Below are 22,002 nucleotides of genomic sequence, written 5' to 3'. Positions count from 1 at the left end.
ATAAACCCAGAGTAATATCATGCATTATTCTAAAACACTGAAAAAACTCTGAAGGCAGCCAAAGAACAAATATATTTTCTTGTACAGTGTTACTGCTAAAGAAACAAAGTGTGCTGTAGCTGAGGCTAGAGATAGACCTGCCTTCAGAACACATCGCATCCTGTTGGTGAAAGGAATTTCTTGTTCACAGAACAAAGGTTTTCTTTTACCTTTGCCAGCTATTTCAAGGATGGACGCATCTTGGCCTCTGTCATCTTTCAAGGTTGCCTTGTATTCACCATGGTCCTTCTTTGACAACTACAAATAAAACACATTCCATATTTATGTAAAATCAGTACAGCAATAGGAAGTGTAATAAACTCTAATATATTTTCTTTGCAAACCACTGAAATTCAGGATGCAAATTAGAGGAATGCAGAATTTCGAGTTATTTGAAAGTGCCGTTTTTGTTTTGCTTTCGTCTTGTATTACTCAATGCCTGATACCTTTGGGATGAGCAGCTGACAGGTTCCCCTCTCCAGGTCAGGCGATGTCTCCGTTTCATACAGAACGTCATCCTTGAGCCATTTGAAAACGGTTTCTTTCTTGGTGTTTGCAACCTATGAAATAGAAATCTTAAGTTTAGTATGTAAATCATTCTGACTCATGAGAAAAAGAAAGTCTATTAGAATTTTAAATCACAGAGCCCCCTCAAAAAACCTTAATTTTTACTATAGACAGTCTCAGATGAAGGCTTATGGAAAAGCTATCACTCCTAATAACGTCAAACACATTTCTAAATTCCAGCTTCTAAAATTATTAAGTCCTCACAGTTGCTCACAGAAGGACAAATGATTCTCGTCATTCTAGTCCATGAAATTAGAGGGCGTAAAGATCTTTGGTCTATATGAAATGTCATTAAGAAAGACAAGTCTTAAGCAATATATATAGGGATTTCTAAATAATATAGAATATTCTGAGGGTCTGTAAAGCTGCTTGGCAGCTGCTCTTTTAGCAGCATCAGATTTCAGGTACAGAGACACAAAGGAAATGAAACCTTAACACAAAAAATGCCCACTAGAGGTGAGGACCTTCCCTTAACTGAAATTCCTCACAATTCAATCACTGCCTAGAAACTAAGCTTTGCGGACTCCGAAGATAAGTGAGCATTCCAATTCACATGCTCTGGCATTCCTCTGAGGGACGAGGAAGAGTTCATATTCAGCATGGCAGGATATACGAATCCCATCGCGCTATACGAGTCTGACAATTCTACGTTCACATCCATGTGGATTCAAGAAGAGTGATGTTGATGACAAAAGATTGCAAATAATTCAACAGTGTGATCAGCTCTGCTAGGGTAACAGTACAACACAGAATTTCCACATGTGCTATGGGAAATGGCATCGTTCTTGACAGCACTGGGACTGAATCTCTGTGAAGCAGGGGTTTCGTCTGTTTCACTAACACTTGTCCCCAAGTGCATGGCTGCCTGCCTGGCACACAGAGGTTGTCCTGTCAATGTTTGTGGAATACGCAGATGGAAGGTATCCCACTGAGCTCCTAAGTAGGGTCTTCCTTCTAAAGTCAGAACCGCTCCTTGATAACAAATCTTAGAATGGACTGAGGCTGAGGCTCCACGACTCTAGCACACGATCCCCTTTAACATTTCAAGATTTTCTTTGGTGTCTCTTTTCAATGCCAATCTAATTGCTTACTGTCTCTTAAATCAATACTGTTTTCCCTTCCTCTCTTCTTCAAAGAAATTTTACATTGCTGGTCCTTTCCAATTTTACATTGCTGGTCCCTTCCAATAAATGCCTTTCCAATGACCTTCAATTTCTGTTTTCTAAAAAAATGTATTTGTCCTATAAGTGGGGGAGGCGGTTCTAATTCCCCAAAACAACTCATTTGTTTCTTCTCTGCACTCCCTCAACTTCTCTCTACCATAAACTCTTTAAAATATGGGCACCTAAACTGTACATGAATGTCTAGGAAAGATGATAACATCACTTCTTAGGCTACATATGGCCCATTCCTGACTCACACTTCCTAAAAGTCAGTGCTAATTCTCCACTTCTGCTGTGTAACAGATGTTTAACAGATTTTCTTATGTTTATGATTGTGGTTTCTCTGTGTCTTAAACTTTTAAAAATGATTTTCTCTGAAGTTATAATGTGAATGTATCCCTGTATAAATTTTTCTCCATGTACTTTTTTCATGTAAATAATTTTTAAAATAACCATCTGCACATTATTAAATGAAAAACCGTGTAGACAAAATGGTGCACAGAATCACAGGCTTGACAGGGACACAAGTACGTAAATCAAATGTATTAAATTGCACCAAAAAACCCTCAAATCTCAAGTAATATTAGTTTTCCCAATATCTGTGTTTAAAGATTTATGAATTACTTTAGTCAGGGAACCTAAAATACTTTTAAATATTTATAGACGGTTCTATCCCACTAAGATGATATCAGAGCCCATGGAAAGCAGAACTCGGGGGTCTCGCCACTGGCATTGGGAGTGCACACACACGTTTTATGGCACGGTCAGAACAACAACAACAACAACAAAGAATAAACGGACACCATAACCGAGTCACTCTGACTTGCTCTGGGCTTTGAGTTGCTGACTCCCTAAGGAACTGATTTTTGCAGTGCTGATGTCTACAATTTTGAGCAAACATACCTTTCTGCGTAGGGTAAATAATTGGAGAAAGTTGTTTTTCCAGCATAAACGGACTATGTACACAGGCTATCATCAGTCACCTGGTGGGTTTCTTCCCTTTAAGTATCCATTATGCTTTTCATTTGTTGAGCAAGACTTCTAAAGACCACCTCCCTTGCAGCTTCCTTGCAAGTAACCTTCTTCTCTTCTTTTATCAATGTTTTCATTTCTGAATCTTCCTTTTAAACATACTAGCGCAAGAAATTCACTACCAAAAATCTAAGTATTTAATAAATTTACCACAACCTTGAGTGTGTTTGATATTAAAGCCTTAGCTCTAGTTATCACACACACACACACATACACACACACACACATATATATATACAGGAAATCAAATTGCAAATTAATTACCAATACTGAGGATGATCAAAATAGTAAGAAAGGTTCGTTTCATCACACAAATTTCTACGAGCAACCTGCACCTATCTAGGGTGTGTTCAACACCCACCTAGTTCCAAACCCCCGTGCCCACCCTCCTGCAAATCCCTGTGCCCGGCTCCACTCCCGAGTGCACTGCAGACCTCTTCATGGCAGGTCCCCACCCAACGCTTACACACATCGATGAGTTCGCACCCCAGTGTCCCCACCGAGGTGGCCCAGCGGACATCACCAAGGCTTAGCCCTGCCTCCTCTCCATTTGTCCTGCTTGGCCTCACTTTCCTGCTCAACTTAGACAGCTGGTTGACCAACTAACTACAGTTAAGCAAGACCCAAAGTTCCTATTCCATCTTCCCTTCTTGCAACATCCATCCAGCAAGACCCCAATCATGAATCTATCCCCTGACTCACACCAGGGTCACCGGCCACATCTGGAAACATCAATCCCAACACCCCTATTTGGGCCACTACGAACTGTCTCCACATTGGTTCACTCAACAGTGATTTCCATTCTTAATAAGGAGCTCCTGTCATGCCTCCTTCAGTGGCAATCACAGCCCACTCCTGCCCCCCACCCCACCATGGGCCACCTTCCTCATCTTCAACACCCTCCAACCTTTCACTGGAAAGAGCATGAAATCAACTGGCTACACTGGTGGATCTGCTGCTTGCTCTGCCCTGGTTTTTGGCATCACCCACGCCCCCTCATTATCCTTCACGGGGAGCTGCCCTGGGGGCCAAGCAGCCCCCTGCATGGCTGTGCTGACCTCCTGGTCTCATCTCCCTCCAGGCCAGCACTGCCCCTCCTGTGTCCCCATGCCCTCCCTTTCCTTCACCTGTGACTCCTCTTCTACTGACCCCTCTGCCTATAAATAGGATTGAGTGTCCCCATCCAGAAAGAGAGAAAGACAAAGCCGCCCTGACTCCCCTCTCTCCCCCTCACAGCCCGCTGAGCACCTTAGAGGGCAGCGGGCTCCTGCTCACATCCTCTCTTCTCATCTCCTCAGCCCACCACGTAGAGACCCCGCCTTGCCAACAGCACCCAGCCCGTGCTGCCTCCAGCCACCCCTCCTCACCCAGCCATGCAGCACTTCCTCCAGCTGCCCATCTTCACCCGGCCATGCAGCACTTCACTCCGAAGTCCCTCCCTGCCAGCGGCCACCAAGTCATTTGCTTTCCCTCTGAACTCTCTGACGGTTTCTGCTCAATAATCCCAGAGCTGCTCTCCTCTTCTCCTCTGACAATCTGAATTTTCCAGAATGCCCCAATTGTTTGTGATGTTCCTGTCTCTAAAGGCTGTCCTTTGGCAGCTTGACCCACTTGCGTCATGTCCGCAGCCAAGCATTCCTGATACCTCATGAATCCACACCCAATATCTCATGAATCCACGTGCTCCAGTTGACTTTCCCATTGCTGCCAGGTTCACATGTCCCGTTGTGAGCTGGTTATGCCTTATTGCCCATTCCACGGATATAACTAAATCTTTGTGAAATTGAATGTATTCTCAAAACCCTAAAACTTGGCCCTCCCCATACAGTGCTGATCTCAAGTAATATCACACCCACTCGGTCCTTCCCTCTCACCCACACCCAGCTACTTGCCAACTCCTGCTGGTTTTAACTGCTGGATGTTTATCCTAAATCTCCTCTCTGTGGATATGAAACTGCCCTGCTGGAGTTACCCTCTCTCAGCAGCCTGCTGAAGCATCGCCCTCCAGCCCTGCCACCTCCAGCTTTCCTTGTCAACAAGCAGCCCATGTCACTGCACTCACAGCCCTCAGGTGCTCTGCACCCTCTCAAACCATGGCCAGCCTCTGGGTCCTGCAGGAGAATGCCCCACTTGCCCATCAGCCTTGGATTTTTTATTGTTTTTATTTTTAAGTGCACAGTTCAGCTTCTCTGTCCCTCCCTGCTTCTCTGTCCCTCCCTGTTTCTCTGTCCCTCCCTGCTTCTCTGTCTCTCCCTGCTGCTGGATCTTCCTGGAACCATCTTTTCCCACTCACTGGCCTGCATAATTCTTAGTCCCCTTGGGACACGCAGCTCAGGAATCATCTCTTTATTGAAACTATCTGTTTACTTTTCTCTCTTATCCAGTAGACAATAAGAAACTAGTTTGGGGGTAAAAATAATGCATTATTGATCTTTTCCCCCCATCCCCTCATCCTGAGACAGTCAAATAGTAGGCGGGTTATTAAATTGAAGGTTTGCTGCTTAAAACAGCTTTTTATATTTAGTAATAAAACATTTCATTACTACATTGTTAAATGAAACTGAAAAAAGCATCTTGTCTCCAAAGCATGCCTTTTCTTTCCGGATGAACTCGTATGAGCAGCACCTCCAGGTGTATTTCACCAGGGCACGCTTTCTCATAAACTCAATAATGGCTTAAGTAAAATTTTTGTAATCCAACCTTCCGTTGCATCCCATAACACTGTAATCTTTTCATGAAGAAGAAAAGACAAGCACTAAAGTCCAAGTAATAAAAACTCCACAGAACCCAAAAGCCACTCTGCCCATCTGCAGTTACACAGCCACCACACGTTTCATCACCAGCATCACAGATTTGGCCACAGCTGCTCCCTGAAAGGCCCCTCTGATAGTAACCAGAACGAGACTTATTGTTTCCCTGTTAGAACCAGGTTTCTTACCTTGCAAACAAGTCGAACTTCACATTCTTCTGTGACGTCCCAGTGCAAGTACTCAGCAAAATGAGGGCCTAAGGAGGAAAAAAGGAAAAGCAACTTTTTAAAAAGGAAAAAGGAAGTAAACAAATAAATATATAGCTATTATATCTATACCTACACATTTACGCATGGTGTGTATATATAATACAAAAGCATGTATTATATATATTTATGTAATGCATTTTTGGCGGAAACAATAGCTATGCAGAATGAAACTGATTTAGTTTTCAGGCCTGGGATGTCAACACATGTTAACACTGATTCTCCACTGGTATCTGTGCTTCCTGGTAGGAGCACACCATCTGATGGCTCCTCCTTACTGACATCTCACATCTATTGCTCTTTAGAAAGGAGACTATTGAAATAATTATGTTTTGTTTCCCAAAGTATATGTCTAACCGAACATTCGACAACACGGAAAATAATATCTTTAATAAGAGCATAGACATGAGATGAAGAAATAACAGTTTGACCTAGCAATTGTGTAAAACACATTTTCTTTAGATAGCATTCAAAATCAAAGATGGGTTTATGTAGGGTTTTTTTAAATGTTAATCATTTTTATTTAAAATACATGTAGGAATAAGTCATACACTAATACCCTTTTGCCATTCAATGCAAAAATACAAAGCAGAGTTGGAAAGTATGTGTTGACTTCTTTCATATACATGAATACATCCTACAAAGTTGGCCAAAAAATGTTCATAATGTAGAAATAAGTAAAATAAAATATTTGTGACTATTAGAAATAAAAACAATGAAAAATAATGAAAATGAATGTTTTGATTTTATGTTTCATACTTCATATTCTAATTTTTCTCAAGAAGTATAGAAATCCCATAATAAAAATATTATTTGAATAAACCCTTGGGGTATGTTTGAGAATCTAAAATGTATTCATTTTCCTTTGTATCTAGTTAACATGTATTTGTAAAAGCAATCTAGTTAAAATATATTGTTTGTCGTTAGAAAATTTAAAAGCTCCCACAATTTTAAGTAGAATGAACAATTTCCTGGTGATAGGAATAGCCTCTACTGCCTTCTCTACATTTCAAAGCCGAATGATGCCCCTGCCTCCTCCACCCCCATTCTTTATTCTTTTTCATTAAAATTGCTGGACTCCGTCTGGACACTAAAGCTAGAGGCACGCTTTCCTCATCACTCATGGCTATAAAGTGGGTTCCTTTCCCATGCAGTTGGTAAGCCCCACGCAACTACGGGATGCTCAGCCCCATAAGAAATATTAGGAATTCGACAAACAACGGAAGAGCCGGCCTGTCCTCTGAGTGCAGGGTAACATCCAGCCCCTCACAAAGGCTCAGAGCCCACGAAAGGAACAGCCGGGGCCCCTGCAGTCAGGGAAGGCCACAGTGGGAGGCCACAGGGAGATGGGAAGACCCACTTTGGACTTGAGATTGGAAAGACCTCAAGAGAGACAAGACCACAGAGACAGGCATGGACGCCCAGGAAGGGACAAGGTGAAGAAATCAGTCCGGCCCATCCAGGAAGTTGTCCCCATGGTGGGAAATAAGATCTGGTTAAGCGGTGGGTGCAGATTGTGGAAAGCCTGCGTTTATCTGATGCATGCTTTATGGGGCTATTACAGCGTTTTATGCAAAGGGGCGCCTAAAAGAAATAAGTGTATTGGAAGAACCACCTCCCAGCAGCATATAGAAGAGAGTAGTTAGTCAGCAAGTCAGTCACAGATCCTGGTTAGACTGATGGTTTCTTTGACTTAAGATAATAACAGGAAATGTGAACATTAAACAGAAGAGTCTGGGGCTTTTAAAGGTAGAAGCATTTTTTAAAATGCAGGCAAAATACATGTAAAGGACAAAGAACAGAAAAGTATACACATTTCTAGTGCTAAGAAATAGCAATGGTCTAACTTTTCTTTTTTTTTTTTTTTCTTTTTTTGAGACAAGATCTCACCTGTTGCCCAGGCTGAAGTGCAGTGGCGTGATCATAGCTCACTCCAGCTTCAACCTTGGGATCAAGCTAGGACTACAGGCATGCACCAACATGCCCAGCTTCTTTTGATTTTTTTTTTTTTTTTTAAAGACAGGTTCTGCCTGTGTTGCTCAGGCTGGTTTTGAACTCCCGGGCTCTGGTGATCCTCCCAGCTCAGCCTCCCAAAGTACTGGGATTACGAGCATGAGCCACCATGCCTGGCCTGGCCTGGCCTAACCTTTAATCATTTAGAACAGCCTTTAGGGTCGCTTGGGATCACGTAGGATCTGCTTCTGACAAATACTCCAATCGTAAGTCTTTGCTTTATGCTTGGGGCAGAGGAGCAGGTCAGTGACTCACCTTGTTTCCTGAGAAATTCTTTCCTTTGAAACTCAGCCTCTTCCAGCACAGTCCTGAATGCTAAATTCAATATTTAAAAAAAAATACATATGAAACATGTTTGCTTCTCTCCAAAAGAATTTAATTTGAATTATCTTTTATGGACATATGGAAATATTCGATATAGCATACCGTCTCCAATAAGGACTAGAGAAGACTGACTTTTGGCTTTTCCGTCATGAATCTGCACAGTGTAGGTCCCCTCATTTTCAATAGTAAATCGATCCATCACCATCTCAATAATGCCAGTAGCTTTGTCACATTTAATTCTGTGTATCTGCAAGCAAAACAAGGGAAATGGAGAATTATACAAGGAAATCTCTCCTAGTTTTCCTTCTCAGCATTTAACAATTGCATCAGCCATGAGATCTTAAGGGATTATGACAGGAAGAAACCAAAATGAAATTTTGTCAAGGAAACCTCCCGGTAAACACAGATCAAACTTGTGGGTATGAGCTGTCACTCAGTGACAAAGCCTGGCTGTATGAGGAGATCTGAGAGTCCAAACCAGGTACCTTCTAGGCAGACTCCACACCTACCCAAGAATGAGTTACTAACGTGAAGCAGATAAAATTCATAGGAGAAAATAAAACGATATGCAATTGATATGAATTATAACGATCGCCAGCTGATGACAAAATCCCACATGGATAGCGCCAACAGGCAATCTCCACAGCCACTGTCAGCTTCAGTTCCTGACACACAGCACCCACAAGCTCCAACCTGCTGCTGTCCATCAGGATGCAGGGGTTTCAGGTGAGGAAAGGATAAATGGACCTCCAACAGGTGTTGACTTTTTTTTAATCACTTTTGATTTTTTATTTTTTAAATGTTTCATTTTATTCTACAGTACATGCACAGATACATACAAACACATTTTATTTAGGTAATCCTACAAGTCGAAGAACAAGTGTTTCTCTAACACACAGATGCATTGAGTGAATTTGATCATTTTTTTCCCTCTGATTTTGTGATGTTTATTTATTAAATTTTTAACTTCACTAAAACCATTTTCCCTACCTTTATTAATGCTTATTTCTCTTTATTTCTCTTTTTTATGTTTTATTTTTAATTTTATTTTTTATTTTTTTGCTGGTTTCCTTATTTGGGGGTTCGATATTTTTACCTTTTTGTGCTTGATAATTATTATAAATTAGTATTAGTAGTTAAATTTCACTTTTTCACTTAAATAACTCTAATTCTAATAGAACCTTTCAAAACATCAATCAGTCTGTGTAATTTTTAGAACTGTTTCAAACCAATTTCATATGGTATTGGTCTTTGCCAATATATGTTCTTAATATATTCAACCATGTCTTCTTTGTAATTCTGAAAACAAGTTTTCCTTTGTAACAGTATATAAATTTGTCACATCCCTGTGGTCCCAGCTACAGAGGAGGCTGGGGCAGGAGGATCATTTGGGCGACAAAGAAAGACCCTGTCTCAAACAAATAAAAAGAAATTTTGTTGGGCTGGGTGCAGTGGCTCACACCTGTAATCCCAGCACTTTGGGAGGCCAAGGCGGGCAGATCACCTGAGGTCAGGAGTTCCAGACCAGCTTGGCCAACATGGTGAAACCCCATCTCTACTAAAAATACAAGCATTAGCCAGGCATGGTGGCGCATGCCTGTAATCCCAGCTACTCAGAAGGCTGAGGCATGAGAATCACTTGAACTCAGGAGGCAGAGGTTGCAGTGAGCTGAGATCACACCACTGCACTCCAGCCTGGGCAACAGAGTGAGACTCTGTCTCAGAAAAAGGGGGAAAAAAGAAATTTTGCCATATATAGTGCATACGACCAAACTACAAACATTTGCCCACACAATTCTCCCTTCCTGCCTGCAGTGCAGCTGTCTTATTGCTAAGATGGGAGAAAGATTGGGAGGGGAGGCTGTTGGTTGCTCTGAGAACATTAAACTGCATCGCTTCATGATTTCTAGGTTTTACTGTATGACAGGAACAGTCCACAGAAGCCTGGACTACCTGCCTCTCTGCTGCTTTGGGGATGAATGTAGGGATACATTTCATGCTTTGGAGTTCCCCGAGGGCCATGCCCCACAGTTCTGAGCTCGCAGGCCTCTCTGCAACCATGCAGCAGCTTCTGCCCATCCTTGCCGTGGCCACCTCACCCGAATGCAGCCCTTGTGACTGGCTCCAAGGGAGACTTCCCTGATGTCCCGGGGTGAGGCTTGGTGTTTTCTGGGGTCCACAGCCGTGCCTCCCCTCCCCCAGCAGCACCCTGCCCTCGGGAGCACCCTCCCCGGCCTACCTATCCTCCTGCTGTCTGTCTCACTAGACAATGAGCCCCTCAGAGCAGGCATGGCCTTACTCATCCCTGCAGCCTCACGCCGTGCCTAGCATCATGCCTGGCAGTGAGAAACACCAAACACATGTCCGTCGAGGTTCTGATGAGAACATCAGCTGGAGGGGGCTTAACTCATCCTGCCATCCGTGGTGTTGAGTGGCTGTGGTCTCTGACACTACTGAGTGACACTGAGCAATTTTAGAAGATAATTATCCTTCTAAGTGAGAGCCCACGGACGTGGTCAGGACCAGAGCGTCCTTCCCAGTGCAGACCCAGGAAGCCTTCTTGATCAACTGAGACCTTCCCCTCCTGATCAGTCATTGGCTGAAACTACAAACCTGTCCCAGCCAGTCCTTCCTCCATCCCTGGCTGCACCTGTCACCTCCCTTCCTTCAACAGCTAACCCCCTGCACCACCCTCTTTGACCTCCCTGCCCTGGTGCAGCCACACCTTGGGCACAGAAGCCCCAACCCAGGCAGCATCTGGGGTAGAGGCCTCCCAAGGCCATCGCCTGCGCCCAGCTCACCTTCCCCATGCCTCTGCTCACTCAGCGTTTGGGATGCGCTAAGATACTGAAAGGTTTTATGGCTGCTAGTGGATTGCATTGTACTCTACCTGGATGATACAATGTCTGACATTGAGCAGGGTCTTGACAGTAGAAAGACCACATCCCAGTGTGTGACTTGTCCTAAATGCAGCAGTAATGCAGGGCAGGACAGCGTCGAGGGCATCCAGTGTCCAATGCGGGACTCGCCCCAGCCATGCCACCGTAGAATCACGGGAGTCTGGACGCCCGGCCTCGGCTTCCTCGTGCCCAGAGTTAGCAATATGGCAGTCTCAGCTGCTGTCAATATTTTCTACAGATCTTCATCTACCTTTGGATTGATCCCAGCTGGAATTGGGGCAAAGGCTTTGCAGCCTGAATAATGATCTTACCCAGGACCCAGAGAGGCTCTTGGAGCCTCATGAGCAAAACAAAACACTAATAGTCTGTGGCGCTCAGCAAATGAGGCAGCAAAGGAGACTCCGTCAGCCCTTAGAACCACACTCCTCTTACAACACTTGCCTTAGCAGCAATACTACAGAGAATTTCTATCTGCAGGTGACAACGTAAGTTTGGCCAGAAAATTAGCAACCTTCTTCTGATAAATCACGTGCATTTATTTTCACAGTGTTCTTCTTTCTGAGTTTACATTTCTGTTTTTATATTGCAAATGCCAGTGCCACCAGAGAGGCTTTAGAAGAGGAAAATTAGCAAACTAGCCACTTGGTTCAGGTTCTCTCTCTCTGTTCATTTTCTTCAGCATTGTTTCTAAGTTCTTCTGCCTGACATTCAAAGCCTGTATCTTCTGACCCATTCCATTCCCAAAAATATTTCCTAAGATCACTCAGGCAAACAGCCCCCTCTGTCGAGCCCACCCCTCCACTTCCCTGTGTCCCTATTCCCTGACCATTCCTGGCTCTCTGTGCACTTGAGCGGCTTGGAATGTCTCATTCTCTCCCTCCCATCCCCAACCCCCACCCCTCGAGCCCCGATTTCTACCTCCTTGACACCTATTTATTTCAATAACCCTCTACCCTTGAAATCCTTCCTGACTACTTCAGCCTCTTCAACTCTCTGCCTTCTCTGAATTCTGAGAGTGTTTACTGCACTGTTTTAATAGAAGCTGGGTTCTATCTTTCTTCTCTGTCCTCCCCTCCTTGAAGGTGTATTTCTTTGACCCATGACAGTCTCTGTAAGGGCAGCTTCATATCTGACTGTTCTGTCCCTGCTGGTGCGTTGGCCAAGCGGATATTCACCAGGTGACGTACAGGATAGGTGCTGCCATCCACTGGGAAGGGAACAGGACCCCGCAGGCTCCCAACAGCTCCCGGGGATGCTGCAATTGTTGCTTCATTGAATCTGACTTTCAGGGTTTACGTGAATAAAGTCTGCTCCACTCCTACCCCAGGTTTTGATTTCCCATAAACATAAAAATCACCTTCACAATTAGAAATTCCAATATTATATCAGAGATGTAGATCACACAATGTATACTGTGTCAGATCACTGAGACTTTTTCTAAACAGAAAACTGGCACAGGAAATTGGTACATCTAAAATGATAGAAAGAGACAGAAATGGATGAGAAGGCATGACCTCAGACTGTTTTTGAGGGAGGGAGATTATTTTAAGAAATGGCTCAGCCGGGCGTGGTGGCTAACGCCTGTAATCCCAGCACTTTGGGAGGCCAAGGCGGGCGGATCACGAGGTCAGGAGTTCGAGACCATCCTGGCTAACACGGTGAAACCCCGTCTCTACTAAAAATACATTTAAAAAAAATTAGCTGGGCACGGTGGCGGCGCCTGTAGTCCCAGCTACTCGGGAGGCTGAGGCAGAAGAATGGCGTGAACTCGGGAGGCGGAGCTTGCCGTGAGCCAAGATCGCACCACTGCACTCCAGCCTGGGTGACAGAGCGAGACTCCGTCTCAAAAAAAAAAAAAAAAGAAAAAAAGAAATGGCTCAATTGCAGGAAGCACAACAACTTTGCCCCCATCCCTGGAGACTGACGTCGCTCTTGGAGGTGCCATGAGCAGGAGAGGGACCTGAGATTCCAGTGGATACACTGTCCCATGGACCTCGGGTTTCTTTACAGTGCAGAGTGTTTACTTTCAAATATCAAAAGTAAACTTCAGGTTGATCAGACAAATGCACTGTCCTTGTTTGTACGACATTATCCTCACTTCGAACATCTATGAGTAGAGAATGAATGATAGGAACTTACTCTAACTGGCTCTGAGTAAGAAAAACGTATGATTCTCATCAACCAGAGTCTTAGCAATAGAGCAGCTTTTTCCATTTTCTTAGCTGCTGTGCTGCAATGTCTGGGTAGGTTTTAGAAAATAATTAGGCTTCTTGCTAATGCCATTATGCAGCAAGATGAAGTTCAATGATTTTACGAGTGTCATAAATACAGGCTTTCACATGGCTTCCACAAAATAGCATCAATCTTCAAATGTAAAAGGCACCTGTGAATTGTTAATTGAAGAAGTAAAATATATTCCAAAAGATTAGCCATGGAGCCAGGGCACCCATCCTAAAAGGAAGCTCTATACAGCAGGTAGGAAATGTCCATCAAAAGATATCCCACAAATAAAGTGCACTTCCCCTAAATTCCATTTCATTTCATAGCATGGTCTCTGCTCAAAGATTTCTCCAATTACCTGGATCAGAAACTAAGTCTCCCATAGGCAATAGTTATATCATCGGCTTTTTTGCAGCCCAAAGCTAGATGTTTTCTACTTTCTAGCCGGCTCTCCCATGTAGGAGTGAGTCTTAAAGTGTGTCATGATTCTCATGGAAAAGATTGACTGAAGAAGAAAATTCTATGATCCTTGTCCACGCAAGACTTCTGTCTGGTCAACATTCATCTAACTGAGTCCTGCTAAATGCCCATCAGACACAAAGGCTGGACTACAATGAGGGGTCCAGCTTAGAAATACAGTAGGTGGGCTGCCTGGGAGAGTGAGAAGCTCCTGCATCCTACGGTTCCCCTAAAACTTGTGTAATGAACAAACCAATCAACACTGAGGACTTAGTAGGCAGCTAAGGTTGCCAACCACACTCTACACTGGGCACTAAGGGAAAAAGGCAGAAGCAGTAAAGATGGGGCCTCTGAGAAAGCCCCAAGTCACCACTGAACAATAAAGTCCCCATGAAATAGGGCTGTCCTTTAACTGGGTCCCAGGCATGCTGTACTTAGAAAAGAGGAAATTTATCGAAACACAACCAATGGCTTCTCAAATATTCTCCGGACGAATAAGGAGTACCTATCATAATTGTTAGGATTCATTTTATACAATCAAAAGCAGAACCCAGGTGGTGTCTGGACCGTGACATAACATGTGCCTTTTTTGTTGTTGTTTTTGAGACAGAGCCTTGCTGTCACCCAGGATAGAGTGCAGTAGTTCAATCGTAACTCACTGCAGCTCAGACCTCCCAGGCTCCAGTGATCCTCCCACATCAGCCTCCTAAGTAGCTGGGACTACAGGCAAGCATCACCATGCCCAACTAATTTCTTAATTTTTTGTAGAGATGGGATCTCTTTATGTTGCCCAGGCTGGTCTTGAACTCCTGGGATCAAGCAATCCTCCCACCTTGGCCTCCCAAAGTGCCGAGGTTACAAGTGAGAGCCGCCGTGCCTGGCCAGAACATCGCTCTTGACAGCCACACTGTCAGATCAGTCTGCCACACCAAGATTACTGCCCAAACAGGTAGGGAAGCCACAGAAACTTATTCCTCAGGGATGCCTTCCATGGGAAGCTGTCGGCAGGGGGAGAATGCAGGGAGGCCTCTCTCACAATGGAACAAAAAATAGATACCTTCAAAACCATTATCAAGAATAAGTGGACCGATTCATCAAGGATATTTTCCCCACCTGACCTGAACCTTTTTCACAAAAACAAGCTCAAAGTCATTTTTAATTCCAACGGGCTCAGATTTTAAAGACTCCTGATGTCTCCTGTCACCCAGACCAAACCTTTGAACATTGTAAGAATCAACCATCTCCATTCATCTTGTCAACCTTCCACGCCCCAACCTTTAAGGCTCAAAAAGGGATGGAAACAGACAGAGTGTTGACACTCAGTAACTGACTTACCACAACAAAGGCGGGCTCCCTGCAAAGCCAGAGATCACTCACACAGGAACTCACCTCGCTGTCAGAGACTTCTCTGTCGTTAATAATAAATCGGTAGCTGGCGTCTGGTGATAAGTGCTCAGCCTGGAGCCAGAAGCGAACCTGCCCCTTATCAAAAATCTCATAAGCTAATTCTGATTTCAGAGGAATTGCTACAAGAAGAAAAGAAATCGCAAGTCAATAATGCATGAATCCTTGTGAGGAAGAATAGCTGCAAATTGTAGGGAAATATCAATCCTAGTTATTAAATTTTTTGAGAACGCAAAACCCTGGAGTATTAGATTATGGAAGCCAAAAATAAAACATAAAACTTGAGTTAGCCTGTTGTCGCCTCTAAAGCTTCATACCACGTGAGTTCTCAGTTAGCTTTCCGGACGTGTTTGATGAGTAAAGATGCCTGGATTATTTCTATATTTAATGCAATTCAATAACAGAAGATTTCACTTGATAGGAAATGAAATCTTGGATTTCACTTGGATTAGGAACAGCTATACTAAACCCAAAATTCAGATCACTCTGTACGCAATGCCAAGTTTCAACAAGCTATAATATAAGCTAATATTTGTTTTAAATCAATAGGTTTCAATCCTATGAGCTGGGATCAGGAAATGAGGCCATCCTTTCCCCAAAGCTGTTCCTCCAAGAGCTCATGCATTAATGAACACGGCTCTCCAGCCAGCGGCTATAAGCAGAGGTGCAGGGCTGGAGGCTTACTTACTGGGGTTCTTTATTTCATTGCTCAATGCCATCAAACGTTCAAGCTCTGAAACAAAGAAAAAGTATTTCAATTGATTTGGACCTGCACATTGAGAGGTTTGTAGACATCAGCAAGGCTACACACGAGCAAGATTGGAAACCCCAAGGATTTAATTGGAGGACACGAAAGGAATTTAAACTACAAGTCTGAGGGACATAGAGGATAGCTTTACCAAAACTTCACCATTTTAAGAACCCACCTAGTACAGGGGCAGCTGAGGACAAGGCAGGGTACAGTCAGGGGGATGAAGGAATTGGGGGCAGGGGCAGGTATATCCCTGGAATATAGGAAGACTTGGAAGACGAAAGGTTAAAGGGAGCCTTTTCCAGTTGCTTGCACTTAATGTGAGCTCTTTCCTAAAATTGATTGGACTGGCTGAGAACATGCTTGTGGCCTGTGACTTTCCTTCCCCTCTCAAGATTTCCTTCTTCAATCTCATTAAAGAAAAGTATACATACCACTCATTTCATCACCATAGTGTATTACCATGAATTTTAAAAAAAAAGGAAGGAAGAAAGAAATAAAGCAAAAAAATAAATAAATAAACAAAATACACTGCATTCCTGAGAAAGTCCCAAGAGCAAGGTAAGAAAATCTGAGGCTCTAAGCCACTTCATTTTTCCTCCTTCCTTCCTAAAATTAGAGTCGGAAACAAGATGGTGGTCTCTAAGGCCTTCAGGAACATGCCTCTTCAAAATGGAAAAAGGAGGTCAGATTTCTCTGACCAGAAGTAAATTCACATTGGCAGCAGGTTTGACAGAGAGGACAGGCTCTCCCAGTTAGATCTTCTGGTAGGAATTTCCATACATGGAATGAGCTACATCTTCAACTGCAAAGTTTCGCCTCAAATATATTTGAAGTCTATACACGATATGAGAGAGGCAGAAATTTTATCTTTTGCAAATACTTAAAATTAAGATGGAAATTTTGAAATGGTGCGGAGGAATGCATAGCTTTTCAGAATTCTTCAGGATGCCGTGAAGGTACAAAACTGTGCTGACCCTGGAGGCGGGGCCAGCAGAGGCTGCTTTAAAAGCATGCAAGTAGATTTTGGTTCCTTCCTTCCTCGCCCTGCCTGTGAGCGGTGAACTGAGGACCCCAGAAAGGCCTCCTCATTTGTCCGGCTGTGTCTTGTTAAATGTGCATGAGTTTTCCCGAATTTAACCAACATTGAGCCAGACCTGCACACTCAAGAAGCTGGGAGTGTGATTCTGGCTGCGCCGGCCATGGGTCCCTGCCCATCCTCCTGCCCAGCCCACAGCACCCATCCTGGGTCAGATGTTCTCAGATCACAGCCTCTGCATGATATCAACCAGGACAGTGATTGCTAACTAAAGGATCTGCTTGTCAATCGTAGGGCATCCCTGGAGATCATTTATGCCATCTGTGGAGAGCATTTTAATAGAAAACTTTTGGAAACTCACATGCCTTAAAGACCCAAAGAAACCCAGAGATCTGAGGATACCACCCAGCCCTACAAGGTCACGCTTCATCACTGCCCCTTCATTTTAAAATGTCTAAGGCTGACGCTGCCCTGCAGTGGGGTAGATGAGGGGCCACACAAATACACGTGATACCAGACAGTTAAAAAAAATCAGCCCTGCCTGCCTGAGACTGTGTGCCTGGTGAACTCAGATCTGTGAACCTACCTAAGAAAACTATTATTTTTCCCCTTGATTACTAAACAGACTTTTCTCACTTCTCTCTGCTGTCTTCCATTTGTAAGAGAACAGCAGGTTTTCACTATGGCAGTTAAACATTATTTCATGCATAAAAAAATTTTTCTTTGATCATCCAGATTTCTCATGTTGGAAGGAAGGGAAGACTCTTCCATCCGTAGGTCTCATTAATTTCATGGATTTCTTAGCTAATATGTTACCTTCTGCATACCAAACTATTAAAATGTGACTAAGATTCAACTTTAAAAGTACAAGTTGAAGGCTGTACAAGCAATATATCAGGACCAGAAACTGTTTGGTGGAAACAGTATAAACTTTAGAGTCTGTTTAATTTCTGAAGTAAGTTTTGGCTTATATATATAGCCCCTACCACCAGCCTCCTGCAAACATACATCTTTTTTCTAAGCAAGTAAGCCTTTTCTATGTTGGCGTCAATCTTTAAAAGTGTGATAAAACCAAAACAGGCAAGGTTCTGCCATATAAATATTACCTTCTGGGTCCAGAACAAAACTGGAGGACACTCCGTCTGTATCACTTACAGACACAGAGTAAGTCCCTAAATCCTCCTTATCCGGATTCTTTAAGTACAGCTTGGAGCTAAAAAGGAAGAAGAGTAGGTGAATGTCGATCATTTCTACTGGCAGGAACTTCTAAAAGTTTCCAATATCCAACTTCCAGGCCTGACTTACTGATCCCCCACGGTTTCGATTTTAAACCTCTCATCATCTGCAATCTCCTCGTAGGATTTACACCAGGTGAACTGAGATGCGTCTGTCATTTCCTGGCAGTCGAAGGCCAGGTAGATGTTGCCTTGCTCGTCGACACCAGCACTGATTTCCTTGGTGCCTGCGTAAGAAGAGCATGAGGTGAGCGGCTCAGGGACACGGTGTTTTTTCAACTCTTTTTTGGGAGAAGGTGATATGGTTTGGCTTTGTGTCCACACCCAGATCTCATCTCAAATTGTAATCCCCAAGTGTCAAGGGAGGGAGGTGATTGGATCATGGGGGTGGTTTCCCTCATGCTGTCCTCATGATAGTGAGTCTCACGAGATCTGACGGTTTTAGAAGCACCTGGCGTTTTACCTGCTGGCACTCATTCCGTCCTCCCGCTCTGTGAAGAGGTACCTTCTGCCATGACTGTAAGCTTCCCGAGGCCTCCCCAGCCATGAGGAACTGTGAGTCAATTAAACCTCTTTTCTATATAAAGCACCCAGTCTCCGATATTTCTTCATAGCAGCGTGAGAATGGACTACTACTACACAGAGGTTAGCCAAAGCAGAGACCTCATCTCACACCAAATCATCTGTTGCATTTAATGACCCAGGGCTGATCAGAGAGTCATGAGATAGAAAACACTTTAGGGAGGATCTGGAGGGGCTTGGTTGTTTTGTTGTTGCTGATTTTTTTAATGTATCACATTTCTGCCCACGTCCTTCTCTGCATCTCATACGACCGCAGAAAACCTATCAGGGCTGCCTCTCCAGGCCCTGAAGATCCTGTTCTCTCTGGAATCTCCTCCTCTGACCCTCAGGAGAAGCCCAGCAGCCATGTGCCCACCACGGAGCTTCCCCTTCACACAGCTCTGCCTTCTGCAAGGGGCCTTGCCTTGTCTTGTTTGGGAGTAGGGGTTGTTTGTGGTTTATTTGCTACTTTTTGATCCAGGTGAACATCTGGCCATGTGCAAGGCAGAATCTACGTCTTAGGAAGTAGATGTGTCCAATGACAAGACACATCTCAGCCTCTGCTGGTGAGTGGAACTGAGGCCATGAAGTATCAATGCTCTCGGGTTATGAAGAAGACACAGATGCAAGGAAAGCCAGGTGGCAGGATGAGATGAAGCAACGAGAGGCCACCGCAGAGAGCCATCAGGATCTTCACAGTCTGAGGCTGCACTGCTTCCTGACACTCAGGTCACACTCTGTGGCTGTGGTTTGGATGTGGTTTATCCCCTCAAAACTCATGTTGAAATGTAAAAGCCAGTGCAATGGTGTTGGGAGGTGGGGCCTTTAAGAGGTGATTAATGACTGGGGGCAGCAGCTCATGCCTGTCATCCCAGCACTTTGGGAGGCCGAGGTCAGCGGATTGCTTGAGCTCAGGAGTTCAAGACCAGCCTGGGCAACATAGTGAGACCCTGTCTCTATAAAAAATAGAAGGCCGGGTGCAGTGGCTCACGCCTGTAATCCCAGCACTTTGGGAGGCCGAGGCGGGCGGATCACGAGGTCAGGAGATCGAGACCATCCTGGCTAACACGGTGAAACCCCATCTCTGCTAAAAATACAAAAAACTAGCCGGGCGAGGTGGCGGGCGCCTGTAGTCCCAGCTACACAGGAGGCTGAGGCAGGAGAATGGCGCGAACCCGGGAGGCGGAGCTTGCAGTGAGCCGAGATCGCACCACTGCACTCCAGCCTGGGCGACAGAGCGAGACTCTGTCTCAATAAATAAATAAATAAATAAATAAATAAATAAATAATAGAATAATAAAAATCTTTCTAAAAGAGGTGATGAGGTTGTTAAAATAGACTCATGTCTTTCTGGAAAGACTGGGTAGATTCTTGCTAATAACACAGATGTTGATTAGTTAAACTGGAGTGGACTAGTTCCAGTGAAAGTAAATGTTATAAAGCAAGGCTGCCTCCGGTGCTGGGTCCATTTCCACACACACCCAGTTCTCCACCGTGTTGTGGGGCAGTGGGAGGCCCTCCTCACCGGAGCCTCAGGAGCCACCACTGCAGATCCCGGCGCGTGCTTCTTAGACTTCCTGCCTCCAGAATCATGAGCCGAATAAACTTTTAAAAACAAATTACCCAGCCTCAGTGTTCTGTTACAGCAACACAAAATAGACTGTGTATCCTATGAATATGTGTCCTGCCTTCAGAAGTATTCACCCTTTTAAGGTTGACTCCAGGGAAGTTTTATTCATTGAAACCAAGAAAATGACCAACAGCTTTAAAATTTTCTGATAAAAATCCAGCAGTAATATTTTTAAAATGCCGTCCTTCCTGCACATGGTTTGATCATTCCAAGAACAACCCCTGCCAACCATGAAGATGACCCAACGTGCTCTCCTTCTAACCCAGGGCCATTAGTGCACAGGCAGAGATTTAAGTGCATACTTCATTTGCCCATCCAAATCTTTTTAAAATAACGACAAGACATCCATTCATTTATCCGTACACCCATCCATACATGCACACATAACACATGCACACTCTCCCATCTATTTATCCATATACCCATCCATACATACACATGTACACATAATACATGCACACTCTCCCATTCATTTATCCATATACCCATCCATACATACACATGTACACATAATACATGCACACTCTCCCATTCATTTATCCATATACCCATCCATATATACACATAATACATGCACACTCTCCCATTCATTTATCTATACAGCCATCCATACATGTATACATAATACATGCACTCTCTCCCATTAATTTATCCACATGCCCATCCCATTCATGCATGCATAATACATGTACACTCTCCCATTAATTTATCTACACACCCATACATAAACATATCATATATGCACACTCTTCCATTCATTTATCCACACATCCATCCATACATACATACACAGTACATGCACACTCTCCCACTCATTTATCCATACACCCATCCACACATCCACACATAATACATGCATACTCTCCCACTCATTTATTTATACACCCATACATAAACATACAATCCATGCACACTCTCCCATATATTTATCCACACACGCATACATACATGCACACATAATACATGCACCTTCTCCCACTCATCTATCCACACACCCATCCATACATACATAATACATGCACACTCTCCCCCCAAATCCTTGCTGTTCTGTAATTTTTGTTGTTTTGAATGACTGACAGCAAAGCCTTACCTGGTCTCGCCTCTACCAGCACGGGCTCTGACATGTCCGAGGGCTTCCCCACGCCGTTTGCATTGACTGCCCGGACCCTGAAGACATAGGTCTTACCTTGCTGCAGGTCACAGACCTTGAAACAACAGAGGAAACACCAGATGTGTGGAGGTAAAATAAAGATGACTTTGGAGTTTTTCAGATTGTATTATGAATAGACCTTTTCAAAAATAGCTTATTTTTCCAGTTGGAAACACGATACTTAATGAGCTAGAAAAGGAGGGAAGAGGAGATTCACAGCGGTGCAGAATTTGACTTTGGAGGAATAAACACATTTGCTACCAATCTGATAGAACCTCTTTCATTTTTTTATCTCTGCGTATTTTAAAGCAGAAGTAAGATCATACTGACTAGTTTATAATCTGGTGTTTATGTTTAACATAATTCTATGGAACTAATACAATTTTAAATGTGATATTTAACTGTGTAAAATCATCATTGGGACATCAAAATTAAATCCATCTCTACTTGTACATACCTGGGTTATTCCTATTAAAACCTGCTTGGATAAACATCAATA

At 43.7% G+C, this 22,002-nt stretch overlaps 1 protein-coding gene across 5 annotated transcripts in view; it reads right to left on the bottom strand.

The window, feature by feature from the left end:
* The window catches only part of MYOM2 (myomesin 2), a 102,651-nt gene that overhangs the window by 21,894 nt on the left and 58,755 nt on the right, over nt 1–22,002 (bottom strand). For all 5 annotated transcript variants that reach the window (XM_001096806.5, XM_077942924.1, XM_077942921.1 and 2 more), the window contains 10 exons: nt 21,444–21,558; nt 18,233–18,389; nt 18,034–18,140; nt 15,826–15,870; nt 15,123–15,259; nt 8,257–8,401; nt 8,086–8,145; nt 5,740–5,807; nt 486–599; nt 210–297 (listed from right to left, as the gene is read on the bottom strand). In XM_001096806.5, coding sequence (XP_001096806.1) covers nt 210–297; nt 486–599; nt 5,740–5,807; nt 8,086–8,145; nt 8,257–8,401; nt 15,123–15,259; nt 15,826–15,870; nt 18,034–18,140; nt 18,233–18,389; nt 21,444–21,558 — 1,036 coding nt within the window. The remainder of the gene's footprint in view (nt 1–209; nt 298–485; nt 600–5,739; nt 5,808–8,085; nt 8,146–8,256; nt 8,402–15,122; nt 15,260–15,825; nt 15,871–18,033; nt 18,141–18,232; nt 18,390–21,443; nt 21,559–22,002) is intronic.

Source organism: Macaca mulatta, chromosome 8 (genome assembly GCF_049350105.2).
Source record: "Macaca mulatta isolate MMU2019108-1 chromosome 8, T2T-MMU8v2.0, whole genome shotgun sequence".
NCBI lineage: Eukaryota > Metazoa > Chordata > Mammalia > Primates > Cercopithecidae > Macaca > Macaca mulatta.
The sequence above is the reverse complement of the archived record's forward strand: the minus strand, read 5'-3'. Positions and strand labels throughout refer to the sequence as shown.